This window comes from Phaseolus vulgaris, chromosome 7 (assembly GCF_000499845.2).
Source record: "Phaseolus vulgaris cultivar G19833 chromosome 7, P. vulgaris v2.0, whole genome shotgun sequence".
NCBI lineage: Eukaryota > Viridiplantae > Streptophyta > Magnoliopsida > Fabales > Fabaceae > Phaseolus > Phaseolus vulgaris.
Window position 1 is genome coordinate 4,366,632 of NC_023753.2, and position 19,020 is coordinate 4,385,651.

Consider the following 19,020-nt stretch of genomic DNA (forward strand, 5'->3'; position numbering starts at 1 on the left):
CGATGTGAATCCAAGTGGATAATCAATCGATGTGATATTTTTTTATAAAAACACTTATATAAGGCAATATAGTTTTGGGTTTGATTTCCATGCTTGAAAATGTATACATAAATTTGGGTGGGTATGATTTATACAAAAATATTTACTTATATTAATCATTACTTTCTTTAACGAAGTCATTATTTAAAACCAACATTTTTCTCAATATAAAGGAGATTTACGCAATAAGTTACTCAAGAAAGTTATCTATTGCATCCTTTTAAATTCAAAAGTACAACAATAATTGCATGTATCATATAATATAGTTAAAGAACTGTGTGAGATAATTTTTTATTATTTTTTTCATTAAAATTATATATATTTTTCTAAAAATAATTTTACAATTATATATAATTTTCTAAAAATAATATACTTTTAATTAATTTTATTTTTTTTATAAAAAAACAATTATGATTATGAAAAATATAAATATTTTAACTTAATTATATAAAATTATAATTATAATTTACTCATGCAATTTCTTTTATTAAAATTATAAAAATTATTCAAAGATTTAAAAAAATATTTAAAAAATAATTATTCAATCATTAATAAGAGTAATAGAAAGTGTGCCTTTTCATAAGAATATCATCGATTCATTTATTGAAGATGTAATGTGGTTGTTACCACAAAAGTACACTGGTACTTTCACGAGTCTTGATATAGTGACACTATCTTACAATAATATATATTTCATGCTTCAGACGTCACAATAACAATGTATACATTTGACGCTTCAGACGTGACAATGACGTGTCAGAATGAGATCGTGTTTGTTGAGGTGACATTCAAATTAGGGTAGTAACGCGAATGAACAGTGAGATGCGAGTTCAAAATAGAATAAAAAATATATATTACATTGGTTCTTAGTAACAATCGGTATAATATATTATTATTTTTTACTCGGAATGACCCATATTACACCTGTTAAACCATCTAACCGGTGTAATATATGACCCGTATTAAAAAAATTGAATATTTTCATAAAGAGTGGGTGGTCATAAACGTCAAGTAACCACTTACATGCACATGAGTAACCAATTTTGTGTGTCAGTAAAAAAGAAAGAATATATTACACCGATTCTTAATAACAACCGGTGTAATATATTATTATTTTACTCATAATGACTCATATTCAAAAAAAATTTAAATATTTTTATGAAGATTTGGTGGTCATAAACGTCACATAAGTAATCACTTATAGGCACACGGGTAATCAGTTTACGTTTGCTAGTACATGTGAAAGAACCTGTGGTTGGGTAACCATTTCTGGTAGGTGGGTGTCCATATTACACCGGTTAAGTCATCTAATGGTGTAATATATGACCTAATGACACTGAACACTTGAACAACAAACAAAGAAGCAACGACAACCGCTTATTATAATGATTGGTCCATGCTTCCCGCAGCTTCTTTCTCTCTCTCTCTGACGAGGTCGTTGCTTCTTTCTCCCTTTTGTTTGAAACTCTTACGATAAACCCTTACACTCTTACAAAACTGTCACATCGATCACATCAGAATTACAAAAAATCTCACTGCCACATCCTCATCGTCACATCTGCGACGTCAAGTTTGTGTTAATAGACAAAGGGTGTTAACAAAACATTTTCCTACTTTCAGACTGTAAATTTTCTACAGTACACTTGTCAATCACTAATATTATTATTTTATTTTAAAATTATATTATATTTATTTTTATTAGTTGAATATAACATTTTATTATTAAAAGGATGGTTTGTGAAGAAGTATAAGTGAGAGAAAAAGAGTGTCAAACTTGTATTTTCCTAAATAAAATGAAGGTGTTATTATTAAGAATTTACGTATGTTTTTATCCCTGAGAGCAAGAAACCAAATTTAAAGGAATTAAGAGATGGAATAAAAGCAAAGGGAGACAGTATAATTGAAGCCTGCTTTTATTTATGGTCTGACAAAAATACAAGTACAAGAACTTCTCATAAAACTGATAACATCTGCATTGCCTAAAATAACAATAGTTTTTACACTACATGTACATGACTCTGGCATAATGGTCATACTACTGCAAGATTCAACTCTTTCTATTTTGGTATAATCATCAGAGGTAAAGTTCAAGATTTGAGTCCAGTCTAAGATAGCCAATGCACAAAACTGGTCAACTTGAGTCAGTCAAATCCGCATTCGTTTCCTTGGGGTACCCTCTTCATAATCATGCTGCATATAAACAAAAGAATAAACATGCTTAAGTTAGAGTGTGTGTTGAAAAGAGAATAGTTCAGAGTATGTTACAAGCATTCTAAAAATATACCTTTCGAAGATGTTGGGAGGGAGGCCTTTTAGATTCTGATCTGCATTTGGCATGGATTATGGGACCTAACTGTGACCTGTCCATGGCTGCTAATGTTCCTGTGGGTTGATAGAGGTATGCAGCTCCTCTATACATCCAGTCATCCATTTCATCACTGTAAAACTCATCAAAAGGCTCTTTACATAGAAAACATGTTTTCTGGTTCTCATCTGCTGACACTGCCAACTCTTCATAATCTTTCTTTTCTTCTTTTGTTTCTGTTGGGAAAAAAGATGGAACTGACTTTGTTCCCAATGCCTCTGCACCACTAAGCCACATCCTTTCACTCACAAAGAATTGGCGACTTGATCTCTGCTTCCGCGTTTTAAGCGCCCGATTCTTAGTCACATGCCAATCCATATGACTTCTGTGTTCCTCTTGGCTTCTGAATCGGAGCCCACAAGTACTGCATTGTCTTGGGAGATCACCATACAAGGCATTCACTACAGACTCATACCGAACCTTCAGATTGACTGCATTAAACTCTGTTCCGATACATTTCTGAAAAGCAAATAATTTGTATGAAAATCTTGGGTGGCACAACACAATCAAATAAACAAAGGATAAAGATGAAATGAACTCATGATAGATAATACATTACTATTTGAGAGCAACGCACTCTTCTTAACTTACCTGTGTTGGCAGCAGTTTATCCCGTGAGATGACCTGAGAAATTTGAGAAGCAAGTGAATCGGCCTGTTGGCTTGACATAACTGGACCAACATTTGAATGAGGTTTCATCATTTGAGATGAAGCAGGAGGATGACTTGGATGAAAAGGGTGGTTTGCAATACTTGGGAGTGATGAAGGGAATTGCACAGGTAACGGATTCAACATGGTTGTACATGTAGATTCACCATGTCCCGAACTCATCCCTTGACTAAACTGTGAGGTTGATGGATCCTGAGATGGAAAAAACTGTGGCTGTGGTGCTTTCCAGTGATTTTTCTGGTTGGAAGAAATTTGTCCAGGAAGTATTGGATTTAAGATAGGAGATCGAGTGACATTCTGATTTGCAGAAGGTGGTGTTTCAGAAGATGCTAGCACAACTGATGGTGGAGGTTTCACATTAGAAGCAATGCCAGAAACCATTTTTGGCACTGCATGTCGAACGCCATATGGGTTGAAATAACTTCTGCGAGTGTGATTAATTGAAGGTTTCGTAAGAGTCCTTGCTTGATCCCTATCACTAAAGATATGTTGTGACGAGTTATAGGGATGATGAGAAGTCTTCCTAGCACAATGAGATTGAGAGGAGACCAGGCTATGCTTCATCTGCATAAACGAAATTGCAATCATTTCTAGAGGTATATATTTTAGCTTTCACACAAGGTATTTTGTTGTTATAGCCTTATAGGTATATAATTTAATGGGGAATTGCAACATGGTAAATCAAATATACTATAGCAATGTATAGCAGAAAGAATAAATAAGAGATACAAGTGAGGAAACATACCTCCATAGCAGAGGAATCATCAAGAGGAGGAAGCTGAGATCCACTAGACCGATACTTCCAGGCATTTTGCTCTGACAAAGTTGCATTATCTGCAAGAACAGGTCTTTCCCCTGAGAAGCCAACAGTTGAAGGTAATAAACTTTGATTCCTGCCATGGTCTATTAGGGTTGACTTAATATCTTTCCAGTCAAACTCCTCCTCTTCAGTGGTCAACCATGATTGTGACCACACCTTATTGCCTATGCAGTTTATATCCATCTGTTCAACTAACAGTGCTTTACTGCTTGGACATTCTTGGCTTTTCTCATTGCCATATGATTCAATTAAAGCTCTGGAACTTTCAGGATGATATTCATTACTAGGGATGTGAGTGATAGAAGTTGGAAATTGATTACACCCAGAATACTGCATTCGACACCTTACACTCATTTCCACAGTTCTACCTACTCCATAGTCAACTACGTGATGAAGAGAGTTTCTCTCAATTAACCTGCCACCACAATTGTGAAATGTATATTTTTCCATTGATGTAGACAGAGACCTATCAAGTCCAATTCTTGAAGGGGAAAAGGAAATTCCAAGCCTGCTACTGTCTGATAAAAGTTTGTGTCTTGCTATAGCCACAGAGCCAAAGTTTGTATTACTAGCAGTTACTGATGAATGCCACTTTTCAGCACCAACCTGCGAGGATAAAACACACACTGCGTCACTATCCCAACGTTGTTACCTTTTAGCAAAGATGAGTTCCCAAATAAGCGATGAATATTTTTTCTTGAGTGCTAAATATTCACAACAATCATTTCGCACCAGACATAAAATATGAGTAACTGATAAAGACAAACATGCAGGAAAAGACATCACAGCATGGGAGGAAAAAAAAGGACATTCATATATAACACAAATTACTTCTGGTTTTACATGCAAACAATAAACAATTCTAGCTTGTTTCGAAAAGAGAGATATCACAAAAAATCTTACAGAATCCCCAGTTGATCGCTCCTTCTCCCCCACAAGTCAAGTATTTCTGAATCTTTCTATTAACTTGTTAGGGGATACTAAATCTCAATCCAAAATATGTTTATCTTTCTACTCTCTTTTTCTATCATATATTTCTTTAACCACCTAATCTTTTAAATCTTGAAAGTTAATGATTTTTTTATCTTTTATTATATGAAATATGAGAATAATGTTAAAATCTATCATATATTTATTTAACCACCTAATCTTTTACATTTTGAAAATTAATTATTTTTTATCTTTTATGATATGAAATGTGAGAACAATTAATGTTAAAATCTATCAAATATTTCTTTAACTACCTAATCTTTTAAATCTTGAAAGTTAATGATTTTTTATCTTTTATGATATGAAATATGAGAATAATGTTAAAATCTATCATAGATTTATTTAACCACCTAATCTTTTAAATTTTGAAAATTAATTATTTTTTATTATCTTTTATGATATGAAATATGAGAACAATTAATGTTAAAATCTATCATATATTTCTTTAACCACCTAATCTTTTAAATTTTGAAAATTAATGATTTTTTTATCTTTTATGATATGAAATATGAGAAAAATGTTAAAATTAATGATTAATCTTTTAACAATTAAATTTGACTTAGTTGGGATTTCGAAATTATTTATCTTTTTCAAAAATTCTTTTAAATTATTTTTAATCTCTTTATTCATTTAAAATATGCAATTTCATCTATTAATAAAAAACTAATTTTTATTCTTTTAAAGTATTATTAAAAAATAAAAAATAAAGAAAATACAAAAACAAATATGGGGGACTAAACCAAAACTCATATGTTAACAAAAACGATACATAGTTAGATTATACTTATTCATAAAAAATTATAAAAACAAACTAGATGGAAACATATTATACCAATAAAATGATTTTTCATAACCAAGAGAAGAAGAAATCCAAGAAAGGGCGAAATGTGCCGAGAGAAGAAGAAACACAAGAAATGAAAATGCTTGAGAGAAGCGAAAAAGGCAACGAAATAAAGGCGGAATAGAAGACAAAAAGTAAATGAGAGGAGAGAATGAGAGAAACCAAAATAAAAGAAAGAGAAAAGTGTAAATGAGAGGAAAGAGAGTAAATGTGGATGATAATAAAATGAGAGTTTTGTGACACGTGTAAATTGTACCGTGTGCCACTTGTCACTTCCAAAATGAGTTTAAAATTGTTATTTTGAGTTAAAATTTGAAATATTTTCTTTTTGAATTCTTTTTAGAACTTACCCTGAAAGTACCTTATATTTTTATTATAGATTTGTGTTCTTGTATTCTACAATTTAAAAATTACACTTATCTTTGTATTCGTATTTAGTGTTTGTGTCTGAATCTATGTTATGTAATCGAAAAGACAACTCGTACTTATGATTTGATAGTAATACACTTTTTTTAGATATACTGTTAGAGAGATATCACAAAAAAAACTTACAGAGTCGAGTTGATCGCTCCTTCTCCCCACAAGTCAAGTATTTCTGAATCTCTCTATTTAACTTGTTGGGGGAATACTAGATTTCAATCCAAAATATGTTTATCTTTCTACTCTCTTTTTCTATCATATATTTCTTTAACCACCTAATCTTTTAAATCTTGAAAGTTAATGATTTTTTATCTTTTATTATATGAAATATGAGAATAATGTTAAAATCTATCATATATTTCTTTAACTACCTAATCTTTTAAATCTTGAAAGTTAATGATTTTTTATCTTTTATGATATGAAATATGAGAATAATGTTAAAATGTATCATATATTTATTTAACCACCTAATCTTTTAAATTTTGAAAATTAATGATTTTTTTATCTTTTATGATATGAAATATGAGAACAATTAATGTTAAAATCTATCATATATTTCTTTAACCGCCTAATCTTTTAAATCTTGAAAGTTAATGATTTTTTATCTTTTATGATATGAAATATGAGAATAATGTTAAAATCTATCATATATTTATTTAACCACCTAATCTTTTAAATTTTGAAAATTAATTATTTTTTTATCTTTTATGATATGAAATATGAGAACAATTAATGTTAAAATCTATCATATATTTCTTTAACCGCCTAATCTTTTAAATCTTGAAAGTTAATGATTTTTTATCTTTTATGATATGAAATATGAGAATAATGTTAAAATCTATCATATATTTATTTAACCACCTAATCTTTTAAATTTTGAAAATTAATTATTTTTTATCTTTTATGATATGAAATATGAGAACAATTAATGTTAAAATCTATCATATATTTCTTTAACCGCCTAATCTTTTAAATCTTGAAAGTTATTGATTTTTTATATTTTATGATATGAAATATGAGAATAATGTTAAATCTATCATATATTTATTTAACCACCTAATCTTTTAAATTTTAAAAATTAATTATTTTTTATCTTTTATGATATGAAATATGAGAACAATTAATGTTAAAATCTATCATATATTTCTTTAACCGCCTAATCTTTTAAATCTTGAAAGTTATTGATTTTTTATATTTTATGATATGAAATATGAGAATAATGTTAAATCTATCATATATTTATTTAACCACCTAATCTTTTAAATTTTAAAAATTAATTATTTTTTATCTTTTATGATATGAAATATGAGAACAATTAATGTTAAAATCTATCATATATTTCTTTAACCACCTAATCTTTTAAATTTTGAAAATTAATTATTTTTTTTATCTTTTATGATATGAAATATGAGAACAATGTTAAAATTAATGATTAATCTTTTAACAATTAAAATTGACTTTGTTGGGATTTCGAAATTATTTTATCTTTTTCAAAAATTCTTTTAAATTATTTTTAATCTCTTTATTCATTTAAAATATTGCAATTTCTTCTATTAATGTTTTAAAAAACTAATTTTTATTTTTTTAAGTATTATTAAAAAAAATAAAAATACAAAAAAATATATGGGGGACTAGACCAAAACTCATATGTTTACAAAAAAATATACATAGTTAAATTATATTTATTATAAAAATTATAAAAACAGACTAGATGGAAACCTATTATACCAATAAAATAATTTTTTATAACCCAGAGAAGAATAAATCCAACAAATGACGAAATGTGACCAGAGAAGAAGAAACCCAATAAATGAAAATGCTTAAGAGAAACAGAAAGACAACGAAATAAAGGACAATAGAAGAGAGAAAGTAAATGAGAGGAGAGAATGAGAGAAACCAAAATAAAAGAAAGAGAAAAGCTTAAATGAGAGAAAAGAGAGTAAATGTGGATGATAAGAAAATGAGAGTTTTCTGACATGTGTAAGTTCTACCGCGTGCCACTTGTTACTCCCATAATGAGTTTGAGATTGTTATTTTGAGTTAAAATTTAAAATATTTTCTTTTTGAATTTTTTTTAAAACTTATCCTGAAAGTACCTTTTATTTATATTATAGATCACTACAATAAAATCATGAAATAGAAACCAATTTTTAGAGACCAAAATAATTAGTTACAATAGAGACCATTTTAGAAACTAAAAAAAATAGTTTCTAAATTAGTTTCTATTATTGTTAAATAGTTTCTAAATTGGTATCTAATTAGCAACTAAGGTTTTAACTACCAATTATTTAGTTTCTAAATTTGGTAGCAAAAACCTTGGTGGCTAATTAGATACCAATTTAGAAACTATTTAACAATAATATAAACTAATTTAGAAACCAAATTTCTTTTTAGTTTATAAAATGGTCTCTAATTTAGTTACTATTGCAACTAATTATTTTGGTTTCTACAAATTAGTTTCTATTTCATTATTTTCTTGTAGTGGATTGATATAGATTTTTGTTCTTGTGTCCTACGTTTTAGAGATTACACATATCTTCGTATTCTTATTTAGTGTATGTGTCAGTATCTATGTTATATAACGAAAATACAACTCGGTACCTATGATTTGATAGTAATACACTTTTTTTTAGATATACTATTTTTTTAGATATACTGTTGGTGAAAAATTATTGAAAACTATTGTAATTTTCAACAAATTTCAATAAACAATAGAGAGACATATAGAAAAAAGTATTAGAAAATGTAAATAGCATTCCTCGTTTTTCTTTATGAAAATAGTGCAATTCTATTTGGATATTATCTAAATAAAAAATAATTTTTTTTATAGAATTGGATAAACACGTTTTTAAAATCAAGAATTCGTATTTCTAAAGTACAATTTGGTTTAAACTAATTTTCCATTACTGAGATGAGCTTAGGAATATGTTTTTGTTTTTTTATTATTGAAAATTGTATTTAAGAATACAATTTTTATTTGTTTAATATTTTTTAAATAGTACTGGTAAGTATATTTTCTATTTTTTAATGGCGATTGCATGCATTTTCTTTTAGTTTTTATTTTTTGAAATTGGTTTTTTGAATTTTATATTTTTTTAAATTTTATATAAAATTGTGTATGTAAACACATTTTCATTGAATTTTTATTGTTTTTTAATGCTTTCATTAAAAAAATATTTTTTATTTTTCCAATTACATTGAATTAATATAATTATTTTAATAATAAACTACATTGTCAAAAAGATAGAATACACGCAACTTGCAAAATAAACAAAACATTAATTTAAAATTAAAAACTATATGTAAATATTTAATTTTTCGAAATAATAATAAATAGAATTTCTAAATAAATAAATAAAAACTAGTATGTTGATTAAAAAAAAACAAAAAAAAGTTTTAATAAAAAAATATAAAAATTCATGAAAACGTTCTTCGGTGCTTGATTTCATACAAAATTAAAAATAAAACATTTATAAAAAAAAAACCAATTTAACAAAAAAAATTAAAGCGTGCATGCAAACAAAATTTTAAAAGAATACAAATATTTTTAGAATCATGATTTAAAAAATATTAAATAAATAGAAATTATTCTTCTAAGCACGATTTTAATAAAAAAAACAAAAATATATTTCTAAGTACACTTTTAATATTAAAAAATTATTTCAAACTAAAGTAATGTTTAAAAATACAAGTTACGTAATACTGTAATTCTTTTAAAACTTATCTATTTTTATAATATTCAAACAAAATTGCATCATTTTCATAAAGAAAAAAAAAACTATCAGCCTTTACCTTTTTTATTTAGGGTTTAGTGGATAGTTTTCACCTTAAACTTAGAAACTGACATATACAAGTTCACCAAATTGGTTTGTTCTCTTCTATAGTTTTCATTTTAATAATTATTTCATAATTTGGGACTAAGAGTTGAACTTTCTTTCCGCACTAACTTTTTTTTAAAATATTTTTTTTTTGTAATTTATGGTTGAGCCTCTTTTTTTTTTCAAAATAACTTAATTAATCGCCGTATGTTATTGAAAATATTTGTTAACACGTTTTTCTAGACAAGAAACATTAAAAAAAATCCATATACTGTGATGTTAAACGAAATATTATCTCTCTTTTTCATAATTTTCTTTATTTTTTAAATTTAAATAAATCAATGTTTTATTTTATTTTTCATTTTGTATTGTCATTGGTAGTTCTAGTAATTATATTCTGACAGCTTAAATATAAATTGTATTAGTTGGTTTAGGAAAATACTATGAATTTACATAAATTAAAAACTTGGGTGTAAAATGAAATTTGAAAGTTCCAAAGGAATGAAAAGTTCCAAATAGTGCTTCAAAGAAGACATGTTTCAAATATTAAAAGTGTTATTCAATAAAAAAAAATATTATGTGCATATAGTAATTATTTGAAATTTAAAATTCAATAATTAAGTGAAAGATAAATTAAACTATTTGGTTTGGGTTAAGATTAAATTATTTGGGTTTAGGGAATCCCAACAAATGGTAAAATTGAGTGTATAGGTTTTACTAGACACAACTAGCCTTCTGTTTATATGGTGTTGTTTGCTTAGGAGTAGAGTAGTTTTTTAGGCTTCTAAGTATTAACACCTTTTTGGGTGTTTCTTCTTATACCCTTATATTTTTCTTTCTACACCCCTACATTCTTTGAAATATCCAATTATCGTTGCAGTTTTGGATCATTCCGGAATAGGAGATGTTTTATAAACAAAATGTGTTTCTGAAATAGAAAATCTAGAAGACAAAATAATCATTCCAAAATATTTTTTTGAGACACATTTTTTGAATTCTAAAATGATAAATCCATAATTTATAAAATGTGTTCCAAAAAGTATGTTCTGAAAATATTTTAGAAATATTAATTTGGAAGTTATTTTTAAAAGGGGTAAAACAATGTTTTCCAAAAATAATGGGGTGCAGGGAGAAATTTGTTGGGAGTGCAGGAACAGAACCCACCCCCTTTTTTTAAGTGTGATTGGTTTTTTGTATGTGATTCCTTCCCAATTTGACATTAGCATTACACCCTACCTACTTTTTCCTACTTTTTGTGAATATTTCTTTCTTTCTTTCTAAAATATCCTAATAAAGTATGTCTTCCTTGTGTATTTTGAATTTCAAACATCCTTTTTATCGGTCAATATTAATAACATTAATTATCGATACCAATATTCTTTAAAAATTGAGTAAAATTCTATAAATATCACACTAATATCCGAAACCATAAAAAATAAGTGTACATGAATAAAATACAAATACAAATTTCAAACAAGGTCTAAACATAAAACAATAGAGAACAACTTTTGTCCACTAATAAAATAATTTTTATAAGTTACTATGAAGAACAGTTGTATTTTGATAATTAGGTAATAATCCGTGGCAACTAGAACTTTTGATGTCTCCATTCTTTGTTCGAACCTTTAAAAAGGGATCTTGTAATTTGATGTCAACATATTTATATGGCATTACATTATGAAAATTTCAATTAATAAGTTTCAAAAAATTAGAAAAAAAAATCTGAGATGTCAACTAGGGTAGGTGAGAGCAAAAATCGTTTATGCCTCCATTTTTATTGAACCTTGCAAAGGATCTCATGGATTAATGTCATCTCTTATACATGACATTATGAAAATTATACTTGATACATTCATAAAATTTTATTAAGAATTTGATGACAATAAGTTCTTGTTCCCTGAGAGAAAGAAACCAAAATGGATGGAATTAACTTGTGGCTAGCACAACAAATTAATTTGTGGACATTGTCAGAATATTTTTAAAGTCTTCTCTCATCCATGTCAGGAGTTTAATAAAATACAAATAGTTAGTATGCCATTCTGAGTTACCGGACAAATTGTAGAAAGTAATTATGACCAAATTAATACCATGTCGCCGCATACGCGTCATCCCAAAAATAACAATGTACTACTAACAATAGTTTTGATTTGGGGACGAAATACTTCAAGTTAATATGTAAACCTTTGGCTGCAAGAAAATATGCACCATACTAGTCCAACTATACATGTACATGACTTTGGCAGAATGGCCACGGTATTCAACTCTACTCTAACATACACTAATGGAAAATCTTAAGTTACAAAGCAAAAAATAAGGTCAAGTTTAGTCAACTCCGCCTTCGCTTCCTTTGAGTACCCTCTTCATCAGCACCCTGCGTATACAGAATAATAATAAAAAAAAAAGATATTTACTGAAGATTCCTTGAAGCATATGCAAACATGCAAATTAAATTCAAACAAGCAAGCAAGGAATATTAAATTCAAACAAAGAAACTGGTTGACAATAACACAAGAAAAAAAATCATATACAAAAGACTAATTTATTAGATAGAAAAACTTTGACCAAGTATAGATCAAATAGTTTATTTTACACTACTCATTGTGGAACTCCTGGCATAATCTTTTGAAAAAATAACAGAGGCAGATGCAGTAGACAACAATTGATATGGAAAAAAAATACCTTTTCATCCAGCCCAAGATCTTCAGATGGTGCCATATTAGATTCTGATCTGCATTTAGCATGGATTATAGGGCCTAACTGTGACCTGTCCATGCCTGCTGTTGTCCCCGTGGGAGCATAGAGGTATACAGCTCCTCTATACATCCATTCCTCCATTTCATCACTGTAAAACTCATCGAAAGGCTCTCCACATAATGCACAAGTATTCTGGTCCTCTTCTGCTGGAACAGCCAACTCTTCATCGTCTCTCTTTTCTTCTATGGTTTCTGTAGGCAAAAAACCTGGAACTGACTCAGTTCCCAATGCCTCTGCACCACTAAGCCACATCCTGTCACTCACAAACCACTTCCGAGAGGGTTTCTGCTTCCGGCTTTTAGACATCCGATTCTTAGTCACATGCCAATCCATATGACTACTGTGTTCCTCTTGGCATCTGAATCGGAGTCCACAAGTTGTGCATTGTCTTGGGAGATCACCATACAAGGCATTGATAGCAGACTCATAACGAATCTTCAGAATATCTGGATTAAACTCAGTTCCAACAGAATCCTAAAAACAAATAACAAAATTATCCCTCTGGTGGCACAATCAAGCAAAGAAAGGAAAAAACAAAAGGAAAGAAATGAAAATACTAATACTAATACTAAATACCTGAGCAGGTAGCTGGTTAGCCAATGAGATCACACCTTGAGACATAAGAGAACTAATTAAATTAGTATATCCAACAGTTGGCTGTTGGCTTGACATAAATGGACAAGCATTTGGATGAGGTATCATTTGAGATGGAACAGGAGGGCGACCTGGAGGCAAAGGTGGACGGGCTACACCCCGTAAATGCAAAGGATGATTTGCAATACTTTGGAGAGGCAAATGAAATTGCATAACAGGTAACGGATTCGACATGGCAGTACTTATAGAAGCACCATGTCCCTGCAAAGAACTCCCATGACTAAATTGTGAGTTTGACGAATCCTGAGATGGTGGGAAAAACTGCAGTTGTGGTGCTTGCCTGTGATTTTGCTGGTTGGACGAAATTAGTCCAGGAAGCTGATTAGGCAACTGATGTATCTTCAAAATACTTGCATCCTTGTTCTCAACACTGTCAAATGACTGCTCTGGCATAAATGAAGATTTATTTACATGATTCACAATAGGGTTACTAGTATGTATAGCTTCAAACTGACTCCTAACATGTTTTTGCAATGGAGTTATTGGATTTAATGCAGGTGGTCTACTGACATTCAAATTTACAGAAGGTCTTATTTCAAGAGTTGCAGGCAAAACTGATGGTCTAGGTTCTACATTAGCAACACGGCCAGAAACCATCCTTGACACTGCAGGTCGAACCCGATATGGATTTGTATCTGCATTGTGAATGTTATCAATAGGAGGAAATGAAATAGTTCTTGCTCGTCCCCTATTACTAAAGATATGTTGTGACGAGTTGGACAGATGATGAGAAGAGCCCAGACTGACATGATTTTGGAATCCAGGTACCTGTCCCAGTGGTGCTCGCCGAAACTGCAAAGAGAATGGATAAATTTTCAATTCTATCAGTCAGAGCAAGTATTGGCAAGTCCTACTTCCTTTCAAATTACACTAATTTTTTTCTTAACCAAGTATCCGTACTAAAGTTTAAAATGTTGGGTGAAAACACATAAATGGTTTTATATTACAGACAACTCTCACATGTATAGCTTCAAACTGAGTCCTAACATGTTTTTGAAAATAGTTATTGCATTTAAGGTAGGAGGTTGCGTAACATTCCGATATTCATAAGGACTTACTTCAAGAGATGAAAGCAACACTGATGGTCTAGGTTTCACATTAGAGACATTGCCAAAAACCATCCTTGACATTGCAAGTCAAACCCAATAAGTTATGCATTGTGAATGTTATCAAATGGAGGAATCGTAAGACTCCTTTCCATTAGTAAAAGATATGTTGTGACGAGTTAGATTATGAGAAAAATTCCAAGCATCATGAGGTAACTATTTTGAAATCTTAGCTATTAGGTAATGACACAAATAATTTTATATTAAATCTATAACAGAATAAAATTCATGTTAATAATGGAAAGATGAGAACCAAACTTAAACCACTAAATGAAAAACATCAACACTTCTACTAACAAAAGGCCGGTTGCTATTTACTAAATTGGCTAAATTATAAGTGGTTTACTGCTAAAAACAGTGCATTAGTGAATATCTGCAAACAAAATTAGAGGTCCCGCCCAGACAAAGGTGAGTAATTGAGGCATTTTATAGAGCCTACCCAAACAAACCTACACAGATCGTCACTACCAGCAAAATATCACAGATCACAAAACATCAATGGCGTTTGCTTGTACATCTTAATAGGGAAATGTAATATCATAAACCATACTCTCAAACAGTATATAGCAGAATTGATAAAATATAGGAGGAAACATACACCCAAAGAAGCAAATGCATCATCTGCTGCAACAGAAGAATCATCCACTGGAGGAAGCTGAGATCCACTAGACCAAACCCCCTTCCTGGAATCATGTTCTGACAAAGCTGCATTACCTGCAACAGGCCTTTCCCTGGTAAATCCAATAGTTGAAGGCAATATACTGTTATTCCTACTATGATCTGTTAAGGTTGGACTCATATCTTCCCAATCAAACTCCTCCTCTTCAGTATTCTGCCATGATGTAGGCAATACCTTGTTGTCTATACCATTTCTCTCAAGCCGTTCAACTAGCAAAGGCTTACTACTAGAAGTTTCTTGACTTTTGTCACTGCCATATGCATCGATTAAAGCTCTTGGACTTTGACGCTGATGTCCATTACTAAGGCTGTACGTGATAGAAGTCGGAAATCGATTACGACCATCACCAGCATACTGCTTTCGCTGCCATTCACTCAACTCCATATCTCTACCTAATACCTTGCCTACTCCATAATCAACAGAAGGATGAGGAGAGTCTCTCTCAATTAATCTGTTAGCAGAACTGTCAGCTGCATAATCATCCATGGGTCCAGACAAAGGCCTATCAAGTCCACTTCTTGAGGGAGAAGAGGGTATTCCCAGCCTGCTACTGCCTGATAAAATTTGGTGTGTCTTACTAGCTACAATGCCAAAGTTTGTATTATTGGCATTTCCTGATGAATCCAACTTTTCAGCACCAACCTGTGAGGATAAAATAAATACTACGTCACATGCCACTCATTATATCTGCTTGCAAGAAAAATTTGTCAAATAATTTATCTATTCAATGGTAAATATTCAGAAGAAATCTCTAATCCTACAATAAATGGATAAAATACTTAATTCTTTCTCCACCACACAAAATATAAGAGAAGTTATATGACTAGAGAAGGAAAGGAATAACTAATAACACTGACCATGGTGACAAAATTTCCACATAATAAAAGAAGAGAGAAATCACAGAAAAACAGATAAAATATGTATTTCTGACATGTTGCCAGCAAAATTATTCAATAAACAAAAAGTTGTTGTCATTCACAACATGCAAACTGCTGGAGGGCTTCAAAGAGAAAAAAGGCACAAGTATTTGGTTGTCATCCAGGTTTTTCTCCTTTGGTTCCAAGGAAAGGAGTATAACACATGATAATTAGAGATAGGAAATTCAGTAAATCAAAACTTTGAAATACATAAATAAATAGAGTCTTGCAGTGCTAGGACTTGGTGTTCATTTGTTTTAATGTTAGGTCAAATTGATTTATATAGTTTGATTTTGAAATATCCAATATTATTCAGAGGAGTACACAAATTCATCTTAACCATGGATTTTCAATTAGAACGTGTCTGACTGTAAAATTGATTTTAGATGGTCAACATACAGGCCACTAATCATAATTCATAAAAGCTTAGATGAAAAGAGGAAGCAAAGGGTAAGCAAACAGGACATGCAAAAAAAAATCCAAAAGATTACCAACATGCAGGAAAGGAATGATAGATAAGCAGATATCCTACAATAGGAGATACGATAAGATATTTGCAGCAAAAATTACATCTGGATACAGTTATGTTTAAACAATTAACAATTCTAAATCCTAATAGTGAAATACACACTCTTAGGGTATCCACCAATAAACCTTCAGCCTTGTTCCTGTACAGTTTGTATGGAAGACAGAGTTGTCACAAAATAGCTTACACTATCCACAGTTGAGTGCTCCAACTGGCGCAGGTATTTCGGATTAACATGTATGCCATGACTAGGCCGAGGAGATTCAGAAGCCCTTGCAGAATTCAGGGTGGATGATTGGGTGTTAACTGCTAGAGAAAATTGCAATTCAACTTCAATCTTGCGTAGGACAGAAGGTGGGAAAACTTTTGACCAGGTCCCAAAAAGATGCCGCATAGCAGGATGCAAACTAGGCTGAACCTGCCTGTATGCCTCACAAAAAACCTGGGAAGACAAAAGAAACAGAAGTTTCAATACCAAAGAACAAAGTGTTATCAATTATAAACTAAAACAATAATGCAATTCTAGTTCACATACTTCTGGCAGACGTAAAGAGAAGTATTTAATGTATTCCTGCCCAAAATTCTTCACAATACTGTCCAACAAATAGAGTGAGGGAAGCTTTTGATCTGCTGGCACCTGAAAAGAATATCTCCAAAAAATTGAATTCTCATGTGAACAGTGGCATAGTCAGATATACAATTCAACGAGAATCTAATTCTAGTAAGTAGAAAAACTAATATTCTATGAAATTGGTCATTAAGAAAGTTCTTGTTCTCTTTAGATATTGTATTATTTGCATAAAATTATCTCAATTTGATCTATACTATTTAAAAAATTACAGAACGTTTTCCTGCGTACTCAAATACCCCGTTCATTCATCAACTTTCTCTCTTTTAAGCAGAAACCACTTCGTTCCAGCAAAACTGAAATAGCAAATTCCCTTTAATGGCCATCCTGATTCTTTCCAGAGTAAGTAGTTTTCATATTTAAAATTTCAATTCGTAAGCCCTTAGACTTTACTGAAATCGAAGAAAACCTCAAACACGTTGCACTCAATCTTCACAATGCGTGAGGAACTCCCCATGTTTGTTCAGATTGTTCTATTTCCTATTCTTTAAAATACCAGTACCAACTAATTATTTTTTTTCTGTACGCTTTGATGTAAGGTCGAAAACACCGGTGAATTCTGAATTGAATGAGTATAACCCAATTGTTATGTGCTTCTATAAGTGATGATCATTTTTTAGAAAAATGCAAGAGAAAAAACATAAAAAAAAATGCATAACTGAAATATAAGAAAAAAAAGCAAGAATTGGAACCCCAATAGTGACATTAAAAAAATGAAACAACAAGAGAGGGATAATTTTGACCCGAACTATTAAAACGATTCCATGACATTTTACAAATTTGGAGGGGCAGAAGAAGAAGTTTCGTCGGCAACGGAGACGGACCTCGAGAATCCGAGCGCAAATTGCGTCAGCGATGCCTTTGGCGTGCTCCCTCTGCTGTTCGGCTATGATTGTGAGATCGGTGATGATAGGCTTCAAATTACAGGTGAGTTCCGACAAAAGGAGGTCGTAAATCTGGACGATTTCTTCGGTGGCCGGGGGCGGAACGGGGACCCCTGCGACAAGTTTAAGTTCGTCATCACGCTGCTTGAGGAGTGCCTTGAAGCGCCCAACGAGAATCGACGGAGGAGGTTTCTGCGCAGCGATTGCGATCTCATTGCTCATGGGTTTTGAAGCGAACGAAGCCGCTGGTCTAGGGTTTTCGGGAGGGAGAATCAGATTTTGGGAGAACATAAAGAAATACGATTTGATTTGGGAGTCACAGATAGAGGAGGAAGGAGAGGCTAGGGTTAGGGTTTGGGAGGATGCGTCGCCGTTTCAACCGTTTCAATACAACGGTGTGGTAAGCGGCGCCACAGAAAGGGGAATTGAAACTGAAGACGGAAAATGAAAAGGAAAGGGAGTTCTAATCGGACGGTGTGGAATCGGCTATTGGAAATGGAAAGTTATGATTTGAAACCCTTTTGCTGGTTATGTAGGCGTGTTTGGGAACTGAACTCTGAAGCCCAAGAGTTGCACTCCTTTCATTCCTGCCACCCAATAGAATATCGCTTCCATTTTAGTATTATTTTCTTGTCTGGAATAAACTTTTTTTTCCATTTCCAGTAATACTACTAATCAACAACAATTTTGACCAACAGTGTATTTTTTATTTTTTTTATTTTTTTTATTTCAATTGTGATATTCACAAAAGTGTATTTTTTTTATTTTATAATCTCTTGCCATGTTTATGTCGAGTAGTTATTAGTATTATTTGGAGCTACTTTTTTTACATATAATAGTTTATGGGTTATAGTGAAAATTCAGGTGTATATATATTATAAACACTCCAAAAACTACTAATATTATTTTA

The 19,020-nt window shown here is 30.9% G+C and overlaps 2 protein-coding genes across 2 annotated transcripts; both read right to left on the minus strand.

The window, feature by feature from the left end:
- Positions 1-2,184: 2,184 nt before the first annotated feature.
- Positions 2,185-4,676, minus strand: LOC137827991 (polyadenylation and cleavage factor homolog 4-like). The gene is made up of 5 exons (XM_068634382.1): positions 4,626-4,676; positions 3,819-4,499; positions 2,996-3,682; positions 2,324-2,863; positions 2,185-2,229 (listed from the first exon to the last, which is right to left on the minus strand). Exons 1-5 carry the CDS (start codon positions 4,674-4,676, stop codon positions 2,185-2,187), a joined length of 2,004 nt encoding a protein of 667 aa, XP_068490483.1.
- Positions 4,677-12,102: 7,426 nt separating this feature from the next.
- LOC137829715 (polyadenylation and cleavage factor homolog 4-like) lies at positions 12,103-18,758 on the minus strand. Its single transcript, XM_068636599.1, has 7 exons — positions 18,051-18,758; positions 17,134-17,235; positions 16,786-17,040; positions 15,075-15,797; positions 13,293-14,162; positions 12,642-13,190; positions 12,103-12,333 (listed from the first exon to the last, which is right to left on the minus strand). The coding sequence occupies exons 1-7, from the start codon at positions 18,399-18,401 to the stop codon at positions 12,289-12,291; spliced, it is 2,895 nt and encodes a 964-aa protein (XP_068492700.1). The 5' UTR covers positions 18,402-18,758; the 3' UTR covers positions 12,103-12,288.
- Positions 18,759-19,020: the final 262 nt, after the last annotated feature.